The sequence below is a fragment of the Panthera onca genome, chromosome D2 (assembly GCF_046562875.1).
Source record: "Panthera onca isolate mPanOnc1 chromosome D2, mPanOnc1 haplotype 2, whole genome shotgun sequence".
Lineage (NCBI taxonomy): Eukaryota > Metazoa > Chordata > Mammalia > Carnivora > Felidae > Panthera > Panthera onca.
Window position 1 is genome coordinate 40,342,990 of NC_138349.1, and position 17,783 is coordinate 40,360,772.

Genomic DNA, 17,783 nt, shown 5'->3' on the forward strand with positions numbered 1-17,783 from the left:
CAATCAAACACCCATCTTTTGTTGTCCTTTCTGTCTGGCTTCCATCCACTTTCCGCTTTTACACTGTCCATGACCAAGCCCCTGGCAGCACTTCCCTCCTGAGTTTTATCTCAGATGTGGCTATTTTTCCCAACCGCTTACTTCTGAAGCACTGCGGCTTTGACCCATTCTGCCCCTCTGTGGGAGGGTCTTACCAAGCAATGGCCGGGTGTCAGCTGCACCCAGGAACGTTCACAGGACCGTGCTGCTGCAGATGCCTGGAGACTGCAGCTGGGCACCAGCCTGCCCCAGAAAAAGTTCGCGTGATGGTGGCAGCAGCAGTGTTTCAGGGATTATGGAAAATCACGGCACACATCTGGCACATGGATTCACCCCCAGTGACCTTGTTCCAGCCCCAGCAAATGTGGTTGTTTTCCAAGGTCCGCTGGGGCCTTTGGGGGAGCCACACAGCCTCTACCAGGTGTCCTCCCAGCAGGGGAACCACCTTTCCCCATGTGGCCCCGAAGACCTCTGGACTTCATTCTGTTTCTGGGGATTCGCCCTTCCCACCAAAGCACCACCAGGTATCAAGCTGCAGGGTTTCAGACTCTGCACTCCCCCTGTTTATAGAGTCTTAATGGAAGTTAAGCCCTCTCCTTTCTCCTTTCTCCCTTTTTAGTTCAGTCCCTGTGGCTGTTTCCACTTTTCCACTTTCTCTCCAGCTACTTTTGGTGGGGGTGCTTTTCCCGTATTCCCCCCACCCATCTCTGTCCTCTCTCCACAAGCAAAAACAGCTCCCTGTCCTCTGTGGCTTCTCTCTCCCCCAGTTCACACTCGGCGATGCGTACCTCCTGAGTGCTGTGGTTCAGGTTGTGCAGCTTGTTGTGTTAATCCTCAAGTCGGTTTTCTAGGTGTGCAGGATGGTTTAGTGTTGGTCTGGCTGTATTTCATGGAGGCGAGATGCACAAAAAACTTCCATGCTGTTCCTCCATCTTGGCTCCTCCAGTGCATATCCACCTTTATCCTACATTTCCCTACTTAAGATGATGTATATTGTATGTTTTATGCAGATGTTCTATGTTGCTAAGTTATTTTCTAATTCCTTTTACTATGAGTTTTTTAAAATTATGAATGACTGTTCAATTTTACTGAATGCATTTCAATGATCTATTAGAGTGGTTCTGTAGTTTTATTCTTTAAGCTATTCATGGGTAAATGACATTTAGCTATCTTCTTTTTTTTTTAAGTTTTAATTTTAATTCTAGTTAGTTAACAGCATCATATTAGTTTCAGGTGTACTATACAGTGATTCAACACGTTTATACATCGCCTGGTGCTCATCATCTTCTAATATTAAACTACCTTGCATTCTCAGATAAACCTGACTTGGCCACGGGTGCAGTACTGTTAGAATTTGTTTGCTATAGTTTCATTTAGATTTCTGGATAATTATGCATGAGGAAAATGGGCCTTTAGTTTTTCTTTATTGGATATCCAAGTCTGGTTTGGATACTAAAGTTATACTAGCCTCAGAGAATAAATAAGGGCGTTTACACAAAGAGGGAATATTCCCTTATTGGTTTTATATATGATTGAAATGATCATTTCTTTGAATGTTTGGTAGGAAATGTCTACAACATTTTACATTCCTCTTCCCCCACCATACTTATTTTTTCTGAGTGGGAAGATTTTATTTTATTTATTTTATTTTATTTTTCTGAGTGGGAAGATTTTAAACTACTGCTTCAGTTAATTTAAGATTTATAAGGCTATCCAGAAATCTTATTTCTTCTTTTATTAGTTGTAGTAAGTTATACTTTTCTAAGAATTTTTATCTATGTTTTCAAATTTATTGGAATAAAGTAGTTGATATATTCTCTGGTTACCTTTATAATGTCTACTACAGTTGTATCTACCTATTATTAATTATATATTTCTGAATTTCTCATTTTTTCATTGTTTTTACCAGAGCCTTGTCTATTTTGTTATTGTTTTCAAAGAACCAAGTTGAAAAATATATATTTATCACACTGTATTTTAGTTACCAGTTTATCAGTATCCCATTTGACTGGGGACTCCTTGAAAGCTAGAGAGTGTCACATTCATTTTGCCTTGAAGTAGGTAACAGATTATTTGCTAAATGAATAACAAACAATATTTCTATTCAAATTGTGTGTATTTATCCATGATTACTGAGTGTTAAATCTCCAAATATGTATGTATGTAGGTATGTATGTATGTATTTATCTATTTATTTATTGTCAACTTAGCTCACATACAGTGTAGTCTTGGCTTCAGGAGTAGATTCCAGTGATTTATCACTTACATACAACACCCTGTACTCAACCCAGCAAGTGCTCTCCTCAATGCCTTTCACCCATTTTCCGCACCCTCCCAACCCTTCATGCCCATCAACCCTCAGTTCTCTGTTTTTAAGAATCTCTATGGTTTGCCCCTCTCTCTTCTTGTATCTTATTTTTCATTCCCTTCCCCTATGGTCATCTGTTAAGTTTCTAAAATTCCACATATGAGTGAAATCATATGGTATCTGTCTTTTTCTGACTGACTTATTTTTCTTAGTATAATACCCTCCAGTTTCATCCACACTGTTGCAAAGATTTCATTCTTTTTCATTTCCAAGTAGTATTCCATTGTGTATATATATATATATATATATATATATATATATATATACACATACCACATCTTCTTCTTCTTTTTTTACACTTATTTATTTTTGAGAGACAGAGCACTAGTGGGAGAGGGGCAGAGAGAGACAGACAGACAGACAGACAGAATCCAAAGCAGGCCCCAGGCTCTGAGTTGTCAGCACAGAGCCTGACGTGGGGCTCAAACTCACAAACTGTGAGATCATGACCTGAGCCAAAGTTGGACGCTCAACCAACTGAGCCCCGACATCTTCTTTATCCATTCATCAGTTGATGAATATTTGGACTCTTTCCATACTTTGGCTATTGTTGATAGTGCTGCTATAAACATTGGGGTGCATGTGCCCCCTTTGAATCAGCACTCCTGTATCCTTTGGATAAATTCCTAGTAGTGCAATTGCTAGGTCTTGGGTAATTCTATTTTTAATTTTTTGAGGAACCTCCACACTGTTTTTCAGAATCCACAAGTATTCTATAATCTGATTTAAAATCCTCAAATTCAAAGAAGAAACTTATACCAAAGCTTTGGCTCAGCTTGTACTAAATCATTTAAAAAATTTGTAACTTTGAGGCATTTTATTATAAGAAGCTGGCACTCATACATAAACTAACAAGAACTTAAAATTCATTACACATTTACTTCATTTTTTTAGCTTGACTGTGTAGTAAATCTTTAGCTTCCTTGATTTTGGCTGCTATGTAAGGAGATTCTCCCTTGTCTGGGTGATTTAAAAGGATACTTCATCAACAAGCATCTCTTATTTTTCCTTTATTGGCAGTAGGGCTTGTGCCTAATATTAATGCTGCTTCTCATTTTGTCATTTTGGGTTCAAATGCACCTCTATAATAGCCACCACTGAAAGCAGATTTTTGTAGACTTTGAAAAATTTGTTATGCTTGAGGTTCCATATATTTCATGGCTTGAAGAACATAGCAGCCTGCAAATCCTGCAGCAGCCATGGTCAGTCCAACTGCTGCCCCTATACTGGCCATGATTCTGGCTCAGCTCCCTGACCTCCACTGAGCACAAGCATGTGGTCAAAGAACCAACTTTTGCTTATTTTTTGTTTTCTCCTTCCTTGATAGTTGTCTTATCTTGGTTACTTTCTTTGAGTTTACTCTTCAGCTCTTTTTCCTACCTTTTTTTTTTAAAGGTTTTTTTTTTTTATTTTTGAGAGAGAAAGGGAGAGAGGGTGTGTGCATGCATGTGCATGGGGGAGGGGCAGAGAAAGAGAGAGAGAATTCCAGAAGGTTCCACACTGTCAGCACAGAGCTCGACGTGGGGTTCGATCTCACAAACCACAAGTTCATAACCTGAGCCAAAACCAAGAGCCAGATGCTTAACCAACTGAGCCACCCAGGTGCCCCACTTTTTCTTACTTTTTAAGAAAAAAGTACACTGAAGTGTACACTTAGCTCATCAATTTTCAGTCTTTCTTCTTTTCTGATGTATTTTAAGGTATAAATTTTCCTCAAAGTATCACTTTTTCTGTATCCCAGAGATTTGGTATGAAGTGTCTTTATTATCATTCTGATCTAAGTATTTCTAAATTTTCATTATTGTTTTTTCTTTGACCCAAGAATTTTGGAATAATGTAATTCTTTGATTCTGGAATATTCCTAATTATTTTCTCTTTGAATAGTACTTTCCTCCATTGTCTCTAACCTCTTCTTCCTGAACTTCTACATGTATCTTCCTTGTATTTTTATTTCTTTCTTTATAATATTAAACATATCTATTTTACAGCTTCTGTCTGAGTCATCTTTTCTTTCCAGTCTTTGTGGTATTCACTCTGATGTTTGCTTTATCTGCTGCTTTCCCTCTTGTGAACTATTTCTTGTGCTGTTTGTATTTTTTGACTGTGAGCTCATCTTTAATAGAGTGTTTTCCCTCTGTTTCCCCTTTGTGGAAGGTGGTTTTATATTGGACTCTGCTGAGTCCCTTTGGATCTTACTGACCCAGGAAATTAAAAAAAAAATTATTGGCTTAGAATTCTTGCTTTGCAAATAAGTTGTATAAACTCAGGCTCCACATCTTAACATGACACACATTTATAGTTTAATTTCTCATGGATGTCTTTTTTCCATCATCTATAGCCCTGAGTGAATGGCATGGTTCCTCAGTGCTCCCCTAGGATGATAGGAAGAGTTTTTCTAGTCTTTTTATTGTTGTTGTTGTTGTTAGAGTTGGGACACTTCTATGAGGTTTGGATTTTGTGCAGGGAGTTTAGCTGCATCTTCTATCTTGCATGAGCTGAGGTCATGTTCTCTCAACTTGCAGCGGTGGTAAACCCTGCTGTTAGCCACTGGAATTTGTGTCTTGTCTGACACATCTTTAACTCCTGCTCACTGTTCTGTTTTAGGCCTTCTTCTCCTTCTCCTTCTCCTTCTCCTTCTCCTTCTCCTTCTCCTTCTGCTTCTGCTTCTCCTTCTCCTACTCCTTCTCCTCCTCCTCCCCCTCCTCCTTCCCCTCCTCCTTCTTGTAATGTGAGGATTTCTTTTCTTTCTTTTGAATTTGACTATATATTTCAAAGAATTTTCTCTGTGCATATGTTTTTATAGGTAGAAGGGCCCTTCTGGATCAGTTCAATCTCCCGTTTTGTTGTTCTTTAATATAAGAAATAGAGACAGGGGCACCTGGGTGGCTCAGTCAGTTTAGCATCTGACTTTGGCTCAGGTCTTGATCTCACGGTTTGTGGGTTTGAGCCCCACATCAGGCTCTGTGCTGACAACTCAGAGCCTGGAACCTGCTTCAGATTCTGTGTCTCCCTCTCTCTCTGTCCCTCCCCTATTCATGCTCTGTCTCTCAAAAATGAATAAACATTAAAACAAAAAGAAATAGAGATCAAGGACAGAACCCTGGGGTCCAATATCACGTAAGGGACAGAAATAGGAAGTGAAACCCCCAAGGAGATGGAAGAAACAGAAGGAATAGAACAAGGAGAGACCTGGCCCTTAGAAGAAGGAGAGCAGTTTTTAGAAAGGTTCTCTTATTTGATATGAGGCCAGCTTTCCCAGAGATGGCATATTGTTTATCCTGCAGACTCAAAAGGCCTCCTTGGAAGGAAAACTCAGAGAACTATAAAAGGAAGGAGATCAGCTGAATTTATAAAGGGAATGAAGGGCACTAGTTCCCGCCCCCCCCCCCCCCCCCCACTATCAGGGATTAATTTGGAAAATTCTGGTTCTTCTTGTGAACCTGGGAGGGACTCTTCTCTGCCTTTTTAACTAAATGTACCAACATCCACCTCACGGAGACTCCAGAGACAACAAGGAGGGAGTTGCATTAGTTTGTATGTTGGGGGCTGGCTTGCCTGTTTGTATTCTTCTCTATTTTCTTCATCTTGTTATTTTAGGGCCACGTGTGATCTGTGTGCTAAATAAGAGCAAGCTGACATTACTCTGACCCTGTTCGTTCCTAACCCCACCATTCCTCCTGGAAAATTCTTAGCCGTTGTCTTTTTGGATAATGCCTTTTCTGCTTCCCAAGTATACAAATTCAGACATGTTAAGGTTCCTTTTAGGCTCTGATTGGAAAGCATTTGGAAACCCAGTTCTGGTTCTGTGGATTTTTGTGGCTGCAGAGGGGATCTTGCAGCTTGGAATGTATCTTTGGGCTGTGCAAGGTGAAGGAACCTGTGTGCAAGTATCTGTGAGCCTGCAGTGAGCGATTTTTACGTCACTTTCTAAGTTTTCAAACAAGGACCATCTGTGTCATCTCACCACGGTCCTGGAAATGGGTGGTGCTGGTGTCAACATCCGCCCTTCACAGATGAAGAAACAGGGCTAGAGAGGTGAAGCAACATCCCCAGAGTCCATGGCAAGTTAGAGATAGAATTGGATTTACAGTCTAGGCATCCCATCTCTGAGTCTGGCATTTTCCCCTCCATTCCATTCTGCTACGCATGTTTGTGGAGGCTTAAGTGGAGACACTGATCTCTACACCCAGGTTTCTGCCAATGTGATCACAAACAGCCCGTGAAGCCCCTCTGCCCCTCACCCTTTCCCCATGCCACATGGTAGGAGAGACTCAAGTTCCTTCCTCCCTTTCTCTCCTGGTCCCTGTACCTTTCAGACATCCACTGCTGCTGCTGACGGACCTCAGACAATGCCAAATGAATTGTTAACCCAGCTCACAGAATTTACAACAAAATTTTTATAGCATTTCTGGGTAGAAACAATGGCTAACACCATCTTTCTTGGCATTACTTTTTATTGAATACAGGCTTACAGTCTTTAAATATTTCGAATATAGTACTTTCAATATACAGTCCTTTAGTCATACATATATTTCTTTAAAGCACAAAACTATAACTTAAAATTGAAAGACTATAAATACACATGTATATATTGCCATAAATCTAGAACAATTTTATAAAAATAGAACTCAAATGTCAACTTTATATATTTTGGCAACTTAGCAGTATTGTAAGGTGGCCACAAGCATTTTTATTATGCATCACTGCCCTGAAATGACTGTCTTCAGATTTCATTCTCCATCTCTCTGGGGACACTTGAAACAGTCTCCATTACCAGGGTCCCCCAGAGATGCCCATGGCCATGGCTCAGCATTGCCTTTGCATAAAGACTCAGGGCATCCACCTGTTCTTGGAGGGGGAAGACCAGCTTCCAGATTCTTCCTCAGAAAGAGGAGGTATTCCCTCCTGCCAAATGTCCACAATCCTACACTTCTTAAAGCCCTCACAGTGTATGGTTGATATTTGAATATACAGACTCAGTTTCCTTTAGAGAATGACAGACGTGAGCTTGGTTCTTTCAAACCAGTGTAAAAGTTTGAAATAACTTCACCTGAACAATGCCTGCTGGGGTAACATCATACTGACAGTGGACACCAGACCCCAACTGCTTGTGCAAGGCCCTTTACAGACATGATCTGCAATCCTCAAAGCATTGCAAAGTTGGGACATTCTTGTCCCCATTTGATGATGGAGGGAATTGAGTCTCTGGATATTTAGGTCTCTTGGTCAGGTCAGTGGGGTTGCCAGACCCCAAAATCAAATGTCCAGAAATCCGTGGAGGGAAATCAGAAGAGAAATCAGATCTGTACTGTGGTCATTTGGTGAGAACAGACAAGTGGTTTTGGGTCAACTTACATCAGGTGGACAGAAATTCCCCAGACATTCTCAGGACTCTTAGAATGCTACTTCCCAAGGGGAGCAGGAAGGTGGAGGTCTGTAGGAGTATGCACCTACAGACCAGTGACTTTGAAGGGCAGTGAAGAATCTCCTAGATTATCCAACAGAAATCCTCAATCTAAAACCAGGGCTCAAGGAATTTACTGTTCTGGGCGGTTTGTGTTTTCAGAGCTGAACAAAGGTCCCCCATCGCAGCCCTGCCTACTTCAATACTGGTCAAAGTGCAGAAAGCTTGCATGGTTGTCCAAAGGGACATGTGCAGGGTCCCTGGGCTAGAGTGCAGAGCTCAGAATGCCTCAGAGCACAGTGGGAATGGGGCGAGGGGTATTTGCAGGAATCTCCTACTGGTTGCACAGCAGAAGTTAGTGGTGAGAGCCAAGCTCTGTGCCTCCTCTGGACAGAGACAGGCTGCCTCATCTGTTTGCAGTGTGGCCTTTCTACTTCCTTGCCTTTTAGATTTACTATAAAAATAGTCCCCAACAGGAAGTGATTCTCATATCTTCTTGGTGATCACAATCTCTCGGGACCACCTTAACTTTGGCTTTGTGCACTCTCCACCCCTCCATCAGGGTTGTCTCTGGATACAGCCATTCCCTCCTCCTGGCCCCACTCCCCACCAGCTGTCTCCTCTCCCCACCCTCCCCTGCTGGGGGCAAGGAGAGTCCTGTTCTGCACTCCTCTTCATGGGGTTTAGTTGGAATCCCTGGGTAACATCCTCCACATAAAGGGGCCCAGCTGTCTGCAGGTGTCCTGCTTGGATCACTGAGACAATTTTCTGAAATTAATTATATGGTAGTTTTCTTAAAATCCTCTCTTAAAAATGAATAAAACAAGGGGTGCCTGAGTGGTTCAGTCGGTTAAGCATCTGATTTAGATTCAGGTCATGATCTTGGGGCTCATGAGTTCAAGCCCCATGTCGGGCTCTGTGCTGACAGCTCAGAGCATGGAGCCTGCTTCAGATTCTGTGTCTCCCTCTGTATCTGCCCCTGCCCTGCTCACTCTCTCTCTCTCTCTCTCTCTCTCAAAAATGAATAAACATTAAAAAAATTTTAAAGATGAATAAAACAAAACAAATGAACAATAACAACAGAAAACCCTCAAAGTAACCCTCTCCTCTGTAGAAGGCAGATCACCTATAAGGGCATGATTCCTGTGAAGGGGAGTGGGGAAGGAACCAGAAAAAAAAATGTGAGTGGCAGGATCCTTGGGGACGTAGACTGGTTCTCCATCCATCCCTGCTGCTTGGTGGGCACTGTGCTGCTTACTCTGCTGGACTGTCCTTAATGGCCCCCCACCCCAGGGAAGCAGAGAGCAATACCACTCTAGGGCAATGGCAGATGGTTCTTTTTCCCCTTTCAAAATAGCAGGACCAGATTTTCCAAACTCAATGGAAGACTGCCCCTAGGAGATGAGATGAAAACCAGGAGACATGTGGTTTTGGGCCTGGGTCACTACATTTTAAAATAACTTGGGCTGTGTGTGTGTGTGTGTGTGTGTGTGTGTGTGTGTGTAGGGGAGGGGGTGTTTACAGCACTGTCTGGCTCAGTGCAGGCCACCCTGAATGCCATGATCAGACTGCTGTGAATCTGAAAACGAAGGCCCCTACTCTTCCCCCCAAAAAAGAGGTAATGACCTGGAGTTAGCCTCTTTCTTCATGATTCATGTAGGGACACTGCATGTAATAGGTTGACTCATTCTTTTTTGGGGTCAAAAATCTCACCTGGACATACTAGGTCCTGCTAGGGTAGCAAACACCAACATTAAGCTTCTGATACCACACAGGGAAGGCAGTGTAGACTTCCCCATCTCACCAAGGCTGCCTCAGAGCCAGGCCAGTCTTATTTCCCAGTACACAGGCTAGAGGTAACCTTGGTAAATAATGACAATTCCCATGAGTAATGAGGGACACTTTCCTCCTAACACTCCTGCTTTGTGTGATGCCTCAGTGTGGTCTCTGTGTTGGGCCCTGAGGATGGGAGCTACTGAAAGCTGGGGAGAGGGTGGGAAGCAGGGGTTTGGCAGGGTCTAGCAGCGGCAGAATGCTGGGTTTGGGGAGGTGAAATCTAGTGGCAGGAGTCAAGGTTGGTGCCCTTGAATGGGCCTTGTTGCTTTTTCTTGTGTTGCCAATGGCTTGCCCACCATAGACTGTGACAGACTACACAGGTCCCGCATTTCGATGAGGCTTTCTTCTACCGCTTTTGCAAACTTGGTAGAAGATGTCTCTTTGCAGCCATGAAAGCTGGAGATGCAGAAAAGGATGCTCTCTGGCTGGGGGTTGTAGCAGGCCCCGTACCCGTCAGGCACCACGGGACCATAGCAGCAAAACATCTCCATGGTTGTGGGCACCTAGAGGAGAGGACAGGTCAGAAGTTGCTTGTCCTGAAATGTAACCTGTGAACTTGCTAGAATGCAGGGCGTTTCAACAACCCAGAGGCCTCAACGGGATATTTGCTTCTCTTTTCCACCTGGGCGTTTGACTGAATTAACCAAATGAACCAATTGCTTCAGCATGGTTGGCCACAGGCAGAGTCATAAAAACAAACCTATCTAACCACACGATGTCAGAAGAAGAGGGTCCATAAGCCACTCCCTGGTAGGAAATGTGCTGTACTTGTAGAGTCAAAATCTCCCAGAGTGACCTGTGCTGGGTCTCAGGCTGAGACTCTCCTTCACCGGGAAGGCTGTTTGAGGCACTGAGGCAATCAGGGTAATTAACTCAATGGGACCCTGGTGGTACCCAACAGTTAGATGGCTTCCCAGAGGGAGTAATTTATGAACAGAAGGAAATCTGGCCTGTCTTCTTTGTCGATTTTCCCCACATCCTTAATTACTGTCAGTATTGCCTGGCTGGTCTGATTTTCTCCCCATAGCCCCGCCATGCACAATTACCCAGCATTGGGCATTTCAAAGAGTGCCATCAACTGGAGTTTTAGTTATGCACCTAATACATTTTGAATTCAGAGTGCTGAGATTTTGTAATCGGGATCACAAATCAGGAAAATGTGTCTCTGAAGGCCTTCAAGCCATAAATGTTCATTTCTAGTTGGGAGGGAAAAAACACCAAATCACCACACCCCAAATTAATTTTATTAGCTGGTCTTACGGGGAAACTAAAACACATTCTTGAGTACTTGCAGGATGGGGTTTGTTTTAAACCTAAGGTTTCTGGTGCTCTGTAGTTGGGCCTTCAGAAATGACAGCGGCCATTTTAATGGGGCAGAACAAACCATTAGTCTTGCTAATAGAGTCACCTCATTGTGAGATAAATTTGCCGTGCAACAGCTGAAGGCCGTAAAACCATTCCAAAGCACTTTTTGCCCACGGATGGTTTCCTGAAGAATTTATGTTGTTGCGTCCTGCCCTCGTTTATTCACGTCTACGAGCTCACTGCCGTAATGACAAAATCAAATTACTGAGTGGGCTTTTATCCTCAAACACAACTTTGTCAGCCCCTTTTATTGCCCATGTCCAGCCTTTAGCAGATGAGGTAGAGTTTTAGTAAGCTGACTTTTGGGGGTTTATTTTCCTTCCTAAACTGCTGCCTTCTCTAGTGGATTTCATTCTCTCCAACAGTGGTCCTCCAACAGAGGGAGGATGTAGCACTAGTGAGGAGATGCTGGGATGGCAGCCAATCACCTGCTGTTGGCCACACAGACCTTTATAATAATGTCTGTGACCTGATTAGAGGATCCTGTCCATGCCAGGCACTGGGCTAGGCTTTCTACCCACATCGTCACCTCTTGTTGAGTCAGGACTTCACTCTAGTCCTATTGGGTTTCAGAACCTGTGGCCAGCATGGTGGAACACTACCCCTCTAGTAACAGATTAAAGGTAATAAGCAGTAATGATTAGGGCACCAGTACCCATCCAATCCACCTCTGCCAAGGTGGCGCCCATGATTACACCCATTTAGGCAGTGGGGTGTAATCACACAAACCAGCACTCTGAGCATTTAAGTCATTTTGCAAAAGGTCATGCAGCTTGTAAGAAGCAGATCTGGGACTTGCCTGACTCCAACCAGTGAGCTGTAGTCACTTGGTTACACCAAGTGGCTTTTTAGAAAGCGCACTGGTTACACTAAATGGCCCCTTGGGTGACAGCTGCACTAGGGCTGTACCTGGCTGGTTGAGAGGATGAACCGGTTACTCATCAGGTATGTTTCATCCGTGAACATCTCGGGCAACTCCTTGCACATGTCCCGGGCCAGCTCCCGCAGCCCCAGCAAATGATTGTCGATGGCCATCCCTGTTATGGCCTGGGTAGTTAGGGACAAAGAACAGGACATAAGAATGGGCTCCCCTGCCCTCCCCCTTCTCTCTAGTCCACAATGCTAATGGTGACTGCAAGGGTCAAGGCTTGCACTTACCCAGTGCTTGCTGCAGACGGTGGGTGTCGGTGGCCACCCAGGACTGACCACTTTACTACTCAGCCTCTGCTTCTTGGACCCTTCCTATGTGCACAGGGCGAGTCCAGAGCAGGCTGGGTTCTAACATGAGCATGTCTGAGTTAAAGGTCTATGAGTCTGAGTATCCCTCACCTCTCAATCCCAGCATGGTCACCGCTCTAAGTGGAAGAGGTGGGCCAGGCCATCCCTAGTAACTTCATAGGTAGGAGAAGAGTTTGGGGAGAAGGATGGGTTCTGTGCCCTGTGGACGGATGGGGAGGGGTGCCCTGGGATATCACTGGACAGACTCTCACCACAACTAATACTTTATCCTCCAGCAGAAGTCCAATGAGTGAGTGATAGAGGACATTAAGGTCTGTTTCTAAATCTTGGTTGCTATTTCATGGGCCCAGAATCAGCTCAACTAAACTGGATTATAATCTAAGAAATCATTTTGAGACAGAAACTAGACATCTTAGCAGAGTCTCAGCTGATGTTTGCAAGAGGAAAGCTTGTTGAATGTAAAAAGATTTTTTTCTTTTTATCATAAGACACTTGAATTCTTATCAAAGGATAAAATATAGCAGTGGGGACTCCAGGATTTCTACGGAAGAGGAACTCAGAAGTGGTGGTATGGCCGGTAGTGGGGCCGGGGCACTCATTTCATATCCTTCCCACTTGAGGTGGCATGTGTAGCATGCACGCTCGTTTCACTTGGATTACATGTTTATTTGGGGCAATTATGGGAAGTGATGGAGACTTGGGGGCCACCTCTGGCCTATAGTAGTGACCTCTGGGTCCACATCAGGGTAATTGTAAATCATAGGGGGTTCACAGTTGCATAAGATGCCCACTTAGTTGTTAGAGCCCCAGCGAGGAGGAAACCTCCATCACAATGAACTCTGTTCAAGTTTACAAGGCACGCTTTGGGATTTGACAACTGTTCTTTCTCAGTACAGAATGAACGCATAAAGATGACTCAGAGGCCCCAGTCTCTTCCAGTGCACCTAATTATAGGTTAAAAGACATGTCACACAACCTCAGCTCACTTTAGACGTGCCCTGTTAGAACAGAGGGGAAGAACTATGAGCCTATCTTTGAAGTGGGCGTACTTCTAATTTCTCTGGTTACCTCTGTGTCATCGCTGATTGGTGGCAGATCTGGAGAAGCAGCCACTCTCTGCAGCAGCCACCCACCCATCTTCACCACCTCAAGCTCACTGTGGCAACTGGGGTTGATTTAACAGATTGTTTGGATTAAGGCCACAAGTAGTAATGAGTAGAATGATTCATCACTCAGTCTTTCTTTCATTCATTCAGGGAATCTTACTTGAGCACCCACTGTGTGCCCAAGCTACTGGGTGCTGGGAGTGTGCGTGCTACGAAGGAAAAGCATAAGGTGCTGTGAGAGTCTGTGATGGGGCATCTGGCGCACACCTGCTCCTTCACTGGGATGTCCTTTCTCCACAACCATTCCCAAATACACCTGCCAGGGAGCTGGAGCTGCCTTTGCTTCTTTCCCCCATCCCTTACCCCATGTCACCAACCAGGCACCAGATTAACCTTCAAAGCATCCTTATAGCTCTTTCCTTCCCACCCCATCTCTTTTATTTAGCTGTTCCCACAACTTAAAATAGTTAACACAGCAGAAACCTAGGGCAATGCTCTAGAGGATTTTTTTAAAGTTTTTTTTTTTATGTTTATTTATTTATTTTGAGAGGGAGAGAGAGAGAGAGAGAGAGAGAAAGCGAACAGGAGAGGTAGAGAGAGAAGGAAAGAGAGAATCCCAAGAAGGCTCTACACTGTCAATGCAGAGCCGGATGCGGGGCTCGAACTCACGAACTGTGAGACCATTCCTTGAGCCAAAATCAAGAATCAGAGGTGAGGCACCTGGGTGGCTCAGTTGGTTAAACATCTGACTTTAGCTCAGTTCGTGATCTCATGGTACATGAGTTCTAGCCGTGCATTGGGCTTTCTACTGTCAGTGCAGAGCCAGCTTCAGATCCTCTGTGCCTGCCTCTCTCTGCCCCACGTCTGCTCGACTTTATCAAAAACAAATACACATTAAAAAATAAATTAATTAATTAAAAAGGAGTCAGATGCTTAATTAACTGAGCCACCCAGGCACCCCAGAATGATTGTCAGTTAATATATTGATCACCAGTGCAAGTAGTAGTTTATCCTCTGTTGTTTGTATGCAAATGATGGCTCTGCCATGCTAGAAAATAAACTATTTCTCTAAATAAGGGAACATTTTCCTTAAAATTTTGATTTCACTATTAATTTTCAGCAAAGCCTTTTTATTCATAGGCAATATGAATAAATAGAAAATAAGAAGGCAAAATCAGCCCTTGGTGGGAATAAATACTGCCTCACCTGCGATCATGCAAGGTGTGCAAGCCACCCCAGTTTGCCAGGCTTGGCCACCATCTCTCACATTTGACTTGTCTTGTATAAACTCTAAAGTGCTATAACATATTTGCTATTATTATCATTTTTTTTTTCAAAGACCATTCGTCGTATTCTTGTAAAATCCATGTAAAAACAAGTGCTCTGTTGGGGCGCCTGGTGGCTCAGTTGGTTAAGCATCCAACTTCAGCTCAGGTTATGATCTCGCAGTTTCTGAGTTTGAGCCCTGCATTGGGCTCTCTGCTGTCAGCACAGAGCCCACTTCAGATCCTCTGTCTCCATCTCTCTCTCCCCCTCCCCCACTTGTGCTCCATCCCTCTAAAAAATAAATAAACATTAAAAAAAAAAAAAAGAGTGCCATGTTATCTAGTATCTAAAAATAAGAAAAAGGAGGCTCTGAGAGGCATGGCCTTGGCCAAGCCACTGGGCCCAGCTCTCACCCAGGTCCTGTGCCACGGCCCTACTCTTGAAGGCCCCGCTCTGGGCACAGCCCACAGTCATGAGTTCACCTGAGAGGGGGCGCCACATCACTCACCATGACTGTGTACTCAGTCTGGGCTCGGATGGCATCCTTCAGGAGCAGCAGCTTCTCCGAAGCCTGTCGACAAACCAGAGATGGGGCTTTAAAGGGCTACTCAGTGGCAAGCTAAAGGAGCTGGTTGTCACGGAGCCCAGCCAACAGGCAGCCCACCGCTGCCCCTCTGGCCTCCTGGAGACTCTTTAGACAGAGCAGGACTCACCGGCACAGCAGCCTTGTGGTCAGTGATGGCTCTCACAAAACTCAGCGCCTCTGGAGTTGCCGATCGAATGTTGTCCACGCGGCCCTCCTGGAATCGGCGAATGGACGCGCTCTCATAGGTGGGGACGAGTCTCCTGTGGAGCCTGCATAAGATGCAAGATGAATGGCAAATGGTGATGCAGTCTCAGGAAACCATAAACGTTGAAAGAAAAATAGCCTCGGCAGGCTTTATTTTTACAGTCCTGACTCTACTTGGCATAGTATTTCATTTTAATGTTAATAGAATTCTGGAGGAGATTTCCCAAAGAGGAGTGTCGGGGAGTTGCTAATATGACTTTCATACATTTGGTGACACTGTGTGGATATAAAATAAAGAAGTGACTGGTAACTTTTCAAAAAACCCCAGTCTGGTGGGGAACCTAGAATTTTCTTCAAGATCTGATGAGTGTTTGATTAATAGCACAGAATGGAATAATTGTGCAATTAATCATTCATACCCTTGAGGGAATCCTGTTTTATTTAGAACAATTCAAGCGTGACCTATGGATGGAAGCAGGGAGGGGGCTTCAGTGGTCATGAGTGGAAACTGCAGCACAGGCCCGCCTGTCCAGGGGCAGCACCCGTGGGCACCATGGCTGTGCCTCTCCTCCCTGACGTCTGGGACAGGAGGCGCTCCCCACACCAGCCAGGGAAAGTCCTTTCATTAGGCATGGGAGCCGTGAGCACTCCTAGGCTTGCATACCTGGCTGGCACACATCTTTCTCACCAGTCAGTAAAGTCTTTGGTGTTGGGGGTGGGGAGGAGAAAGACACAGAATCACAGAGGGGCAGTGACAGCCCAAAGTCACATACAAGTCATGGTCCTGCATCTTGGCCTTGTCAGGGCATGTACCTCCCATGCTGGGTAAGCTCTAGGAGGAGAAAGGCCAAGTCTGATTCAGCACAGTGCTTTGTCCTGAAACTTGGTGAGAAGGTCAATCAACTTCCTGTACATTTATGCCTCATTTCCCCAAGGAGAAAGGACTCTGGCAGGGAGCTCATTTCTTCTATCTCTATGGCCCCAGGAGGCAAATGCCATGCTGAGCACAAAAGTAGATGCCATCACTGGCTAATCACTGATCAACCCCAATTTAGGCAGCTTCCAGGCTTCTGCAGACTCTAGGGGCAGATTAAAAAATTTTTTGTTGTTGTGGCTTAGACTCTTGAAGAATGTTCTCCATGAGAAGCAGATCCTATTTGGGCTACTCACAGGAGCCTTTGGCCACATCCACTGCTGGCCACATCCAGTGCAACAAAGATCATTAAGGGTGGAGGAGGCGGAGCTTTGTACAGGGTCCACTAGCCCCCTCCTAGATTTGGGTCCGAAGTGCTCTCTGAACTAACACCTGCCGCATCTCTGGTTGTGGTTCCAGCAGAACCTTGACCTCATGGCCCATTTGAGCCATGTTCCAGTATCAGAATGACGACCGCGGTTCCAGACACCAGGACCTGCCACAGCTCAATGCCAGCGAGGCCTTTGTGTCCCCTCGATGAGCACAGACCTCGTGTGGGGTGACATCAGCCTTCCCCAAGGAGTCCCAATGCTCTGAATGGCCGTAGCCACTTTCCTTCCCTGTGAGTTACCACCCCTCCAGGGGAAACTGGGATCTGGGTTGCTGTGTCCACACGAGTGCTGTCAACCCTTGCCCCAGCCTTATCGCAAGGTCACTTTATGCTCCCCCCCCCCCCATATATGGCAAAATGCAGGCAGGTCCTGGTGGGGTAGTGCTATTTATCACCTATGCTGGCTGATGAGTGCTGCTCCAGGAGCACTGGAGCCCGCAGGAGCCGGCCTTGTCTTTAGGATGATCCACTTTGCATTTTAGTTTCAGCCTCCTATCAAAGACTGCTTGGGCTCCCTGCCTTCAACCCTTACTCCCTTACTCCCTACTTTGCTGCCAACACAGGGCTACCACCACAGGGACTTCTCTAAGCTGCAGACCTGACTGTGCCGCCCCCCAGATAAAACTCCTGTCGTGTATTCTCACATCTGTGACTCAGCCCCTGATGCCTACTCTGTGCCGGGTGTGTGAGAGATACCCAGAGTGTCAGGCTTGGGAGAGACAGGCTAGAAAACAAAAATCAACAAATCAACAAAGAAGGTAGCTCACACAAACAACTGCTATGAAAGAAAAAGAGGACACAATGGGATAGGCTAGAGAGCTGGATGGCGAGGGCCTGAGGTGGCTGCTTTAGATAAGGGGGTCAGGGCAGGCCTCTGAGAGCTGACACCAGAGCAGACCCCGGGAGAGGGGAGGAGGTGGCATGTGAAGAGTGGTGATGGCAACGGGTGGGTGGGCGGAGGCACAGCCAGAGCAAAGGGCTTGGGAGGAGGGCCCCAGTAGAGGCCAGTTCACAGGGAGACTTTCTAAGCCTGGACTTTGTTCTAAACATGGTGGAAAACCATTGG

At 45.0% G+C, this 17,783-nt stretch overlaps 1 protein-coding gene and 1 pseudogene across 1 annotated transcript in view; both read right to left on the reverse strand.

Annotated features, from left to right (window-relative positions):
- Positions 1 to 3,284: 3,284 nt before the first annotated feature.
- Positions 3,285 to 3,641, reverse strand: LOC132684644 (mitochondrial import inner membrane translocase subunit TIM14 pseudogene; annotated as a pseudogene).
- Positions 3,642 to 8,974: 5,333 nt separating this feature from the next.
- The window catches only part of CHAT (choline O-acetyltransferase), a 42,758-nt gene continuing 33,949 nt past the window's right edge, over positions 8,975 to 17,783 (reverse strand). Inside the window, exons 11-14 of the mRNA XM_060642188.3 lie at positions 15,337 to 15,478; positions 15,132 to 15,194; positions 11,922 to 12,059; positions 8,975 to 10,150 (exon numbers count right to left, since the gene is read on the reverse strand). Of these exons, the coding sequence (XP_060498171.1) occupies positions 9,881 to 10,150; positions 11,922 to 12,059; positions 15,132 to 15,194; positions 15,337 to 15,478 (613 nt within the window). The 3' untranslated portion in view covers positions 8,975 to 9,880. The remainder of the gene's footprint in view (positions 10,151 to 11,921; positions 12,060 to 15,131; positions 15,195 to 15,336; positions 15,479 to 17,783) is intronic.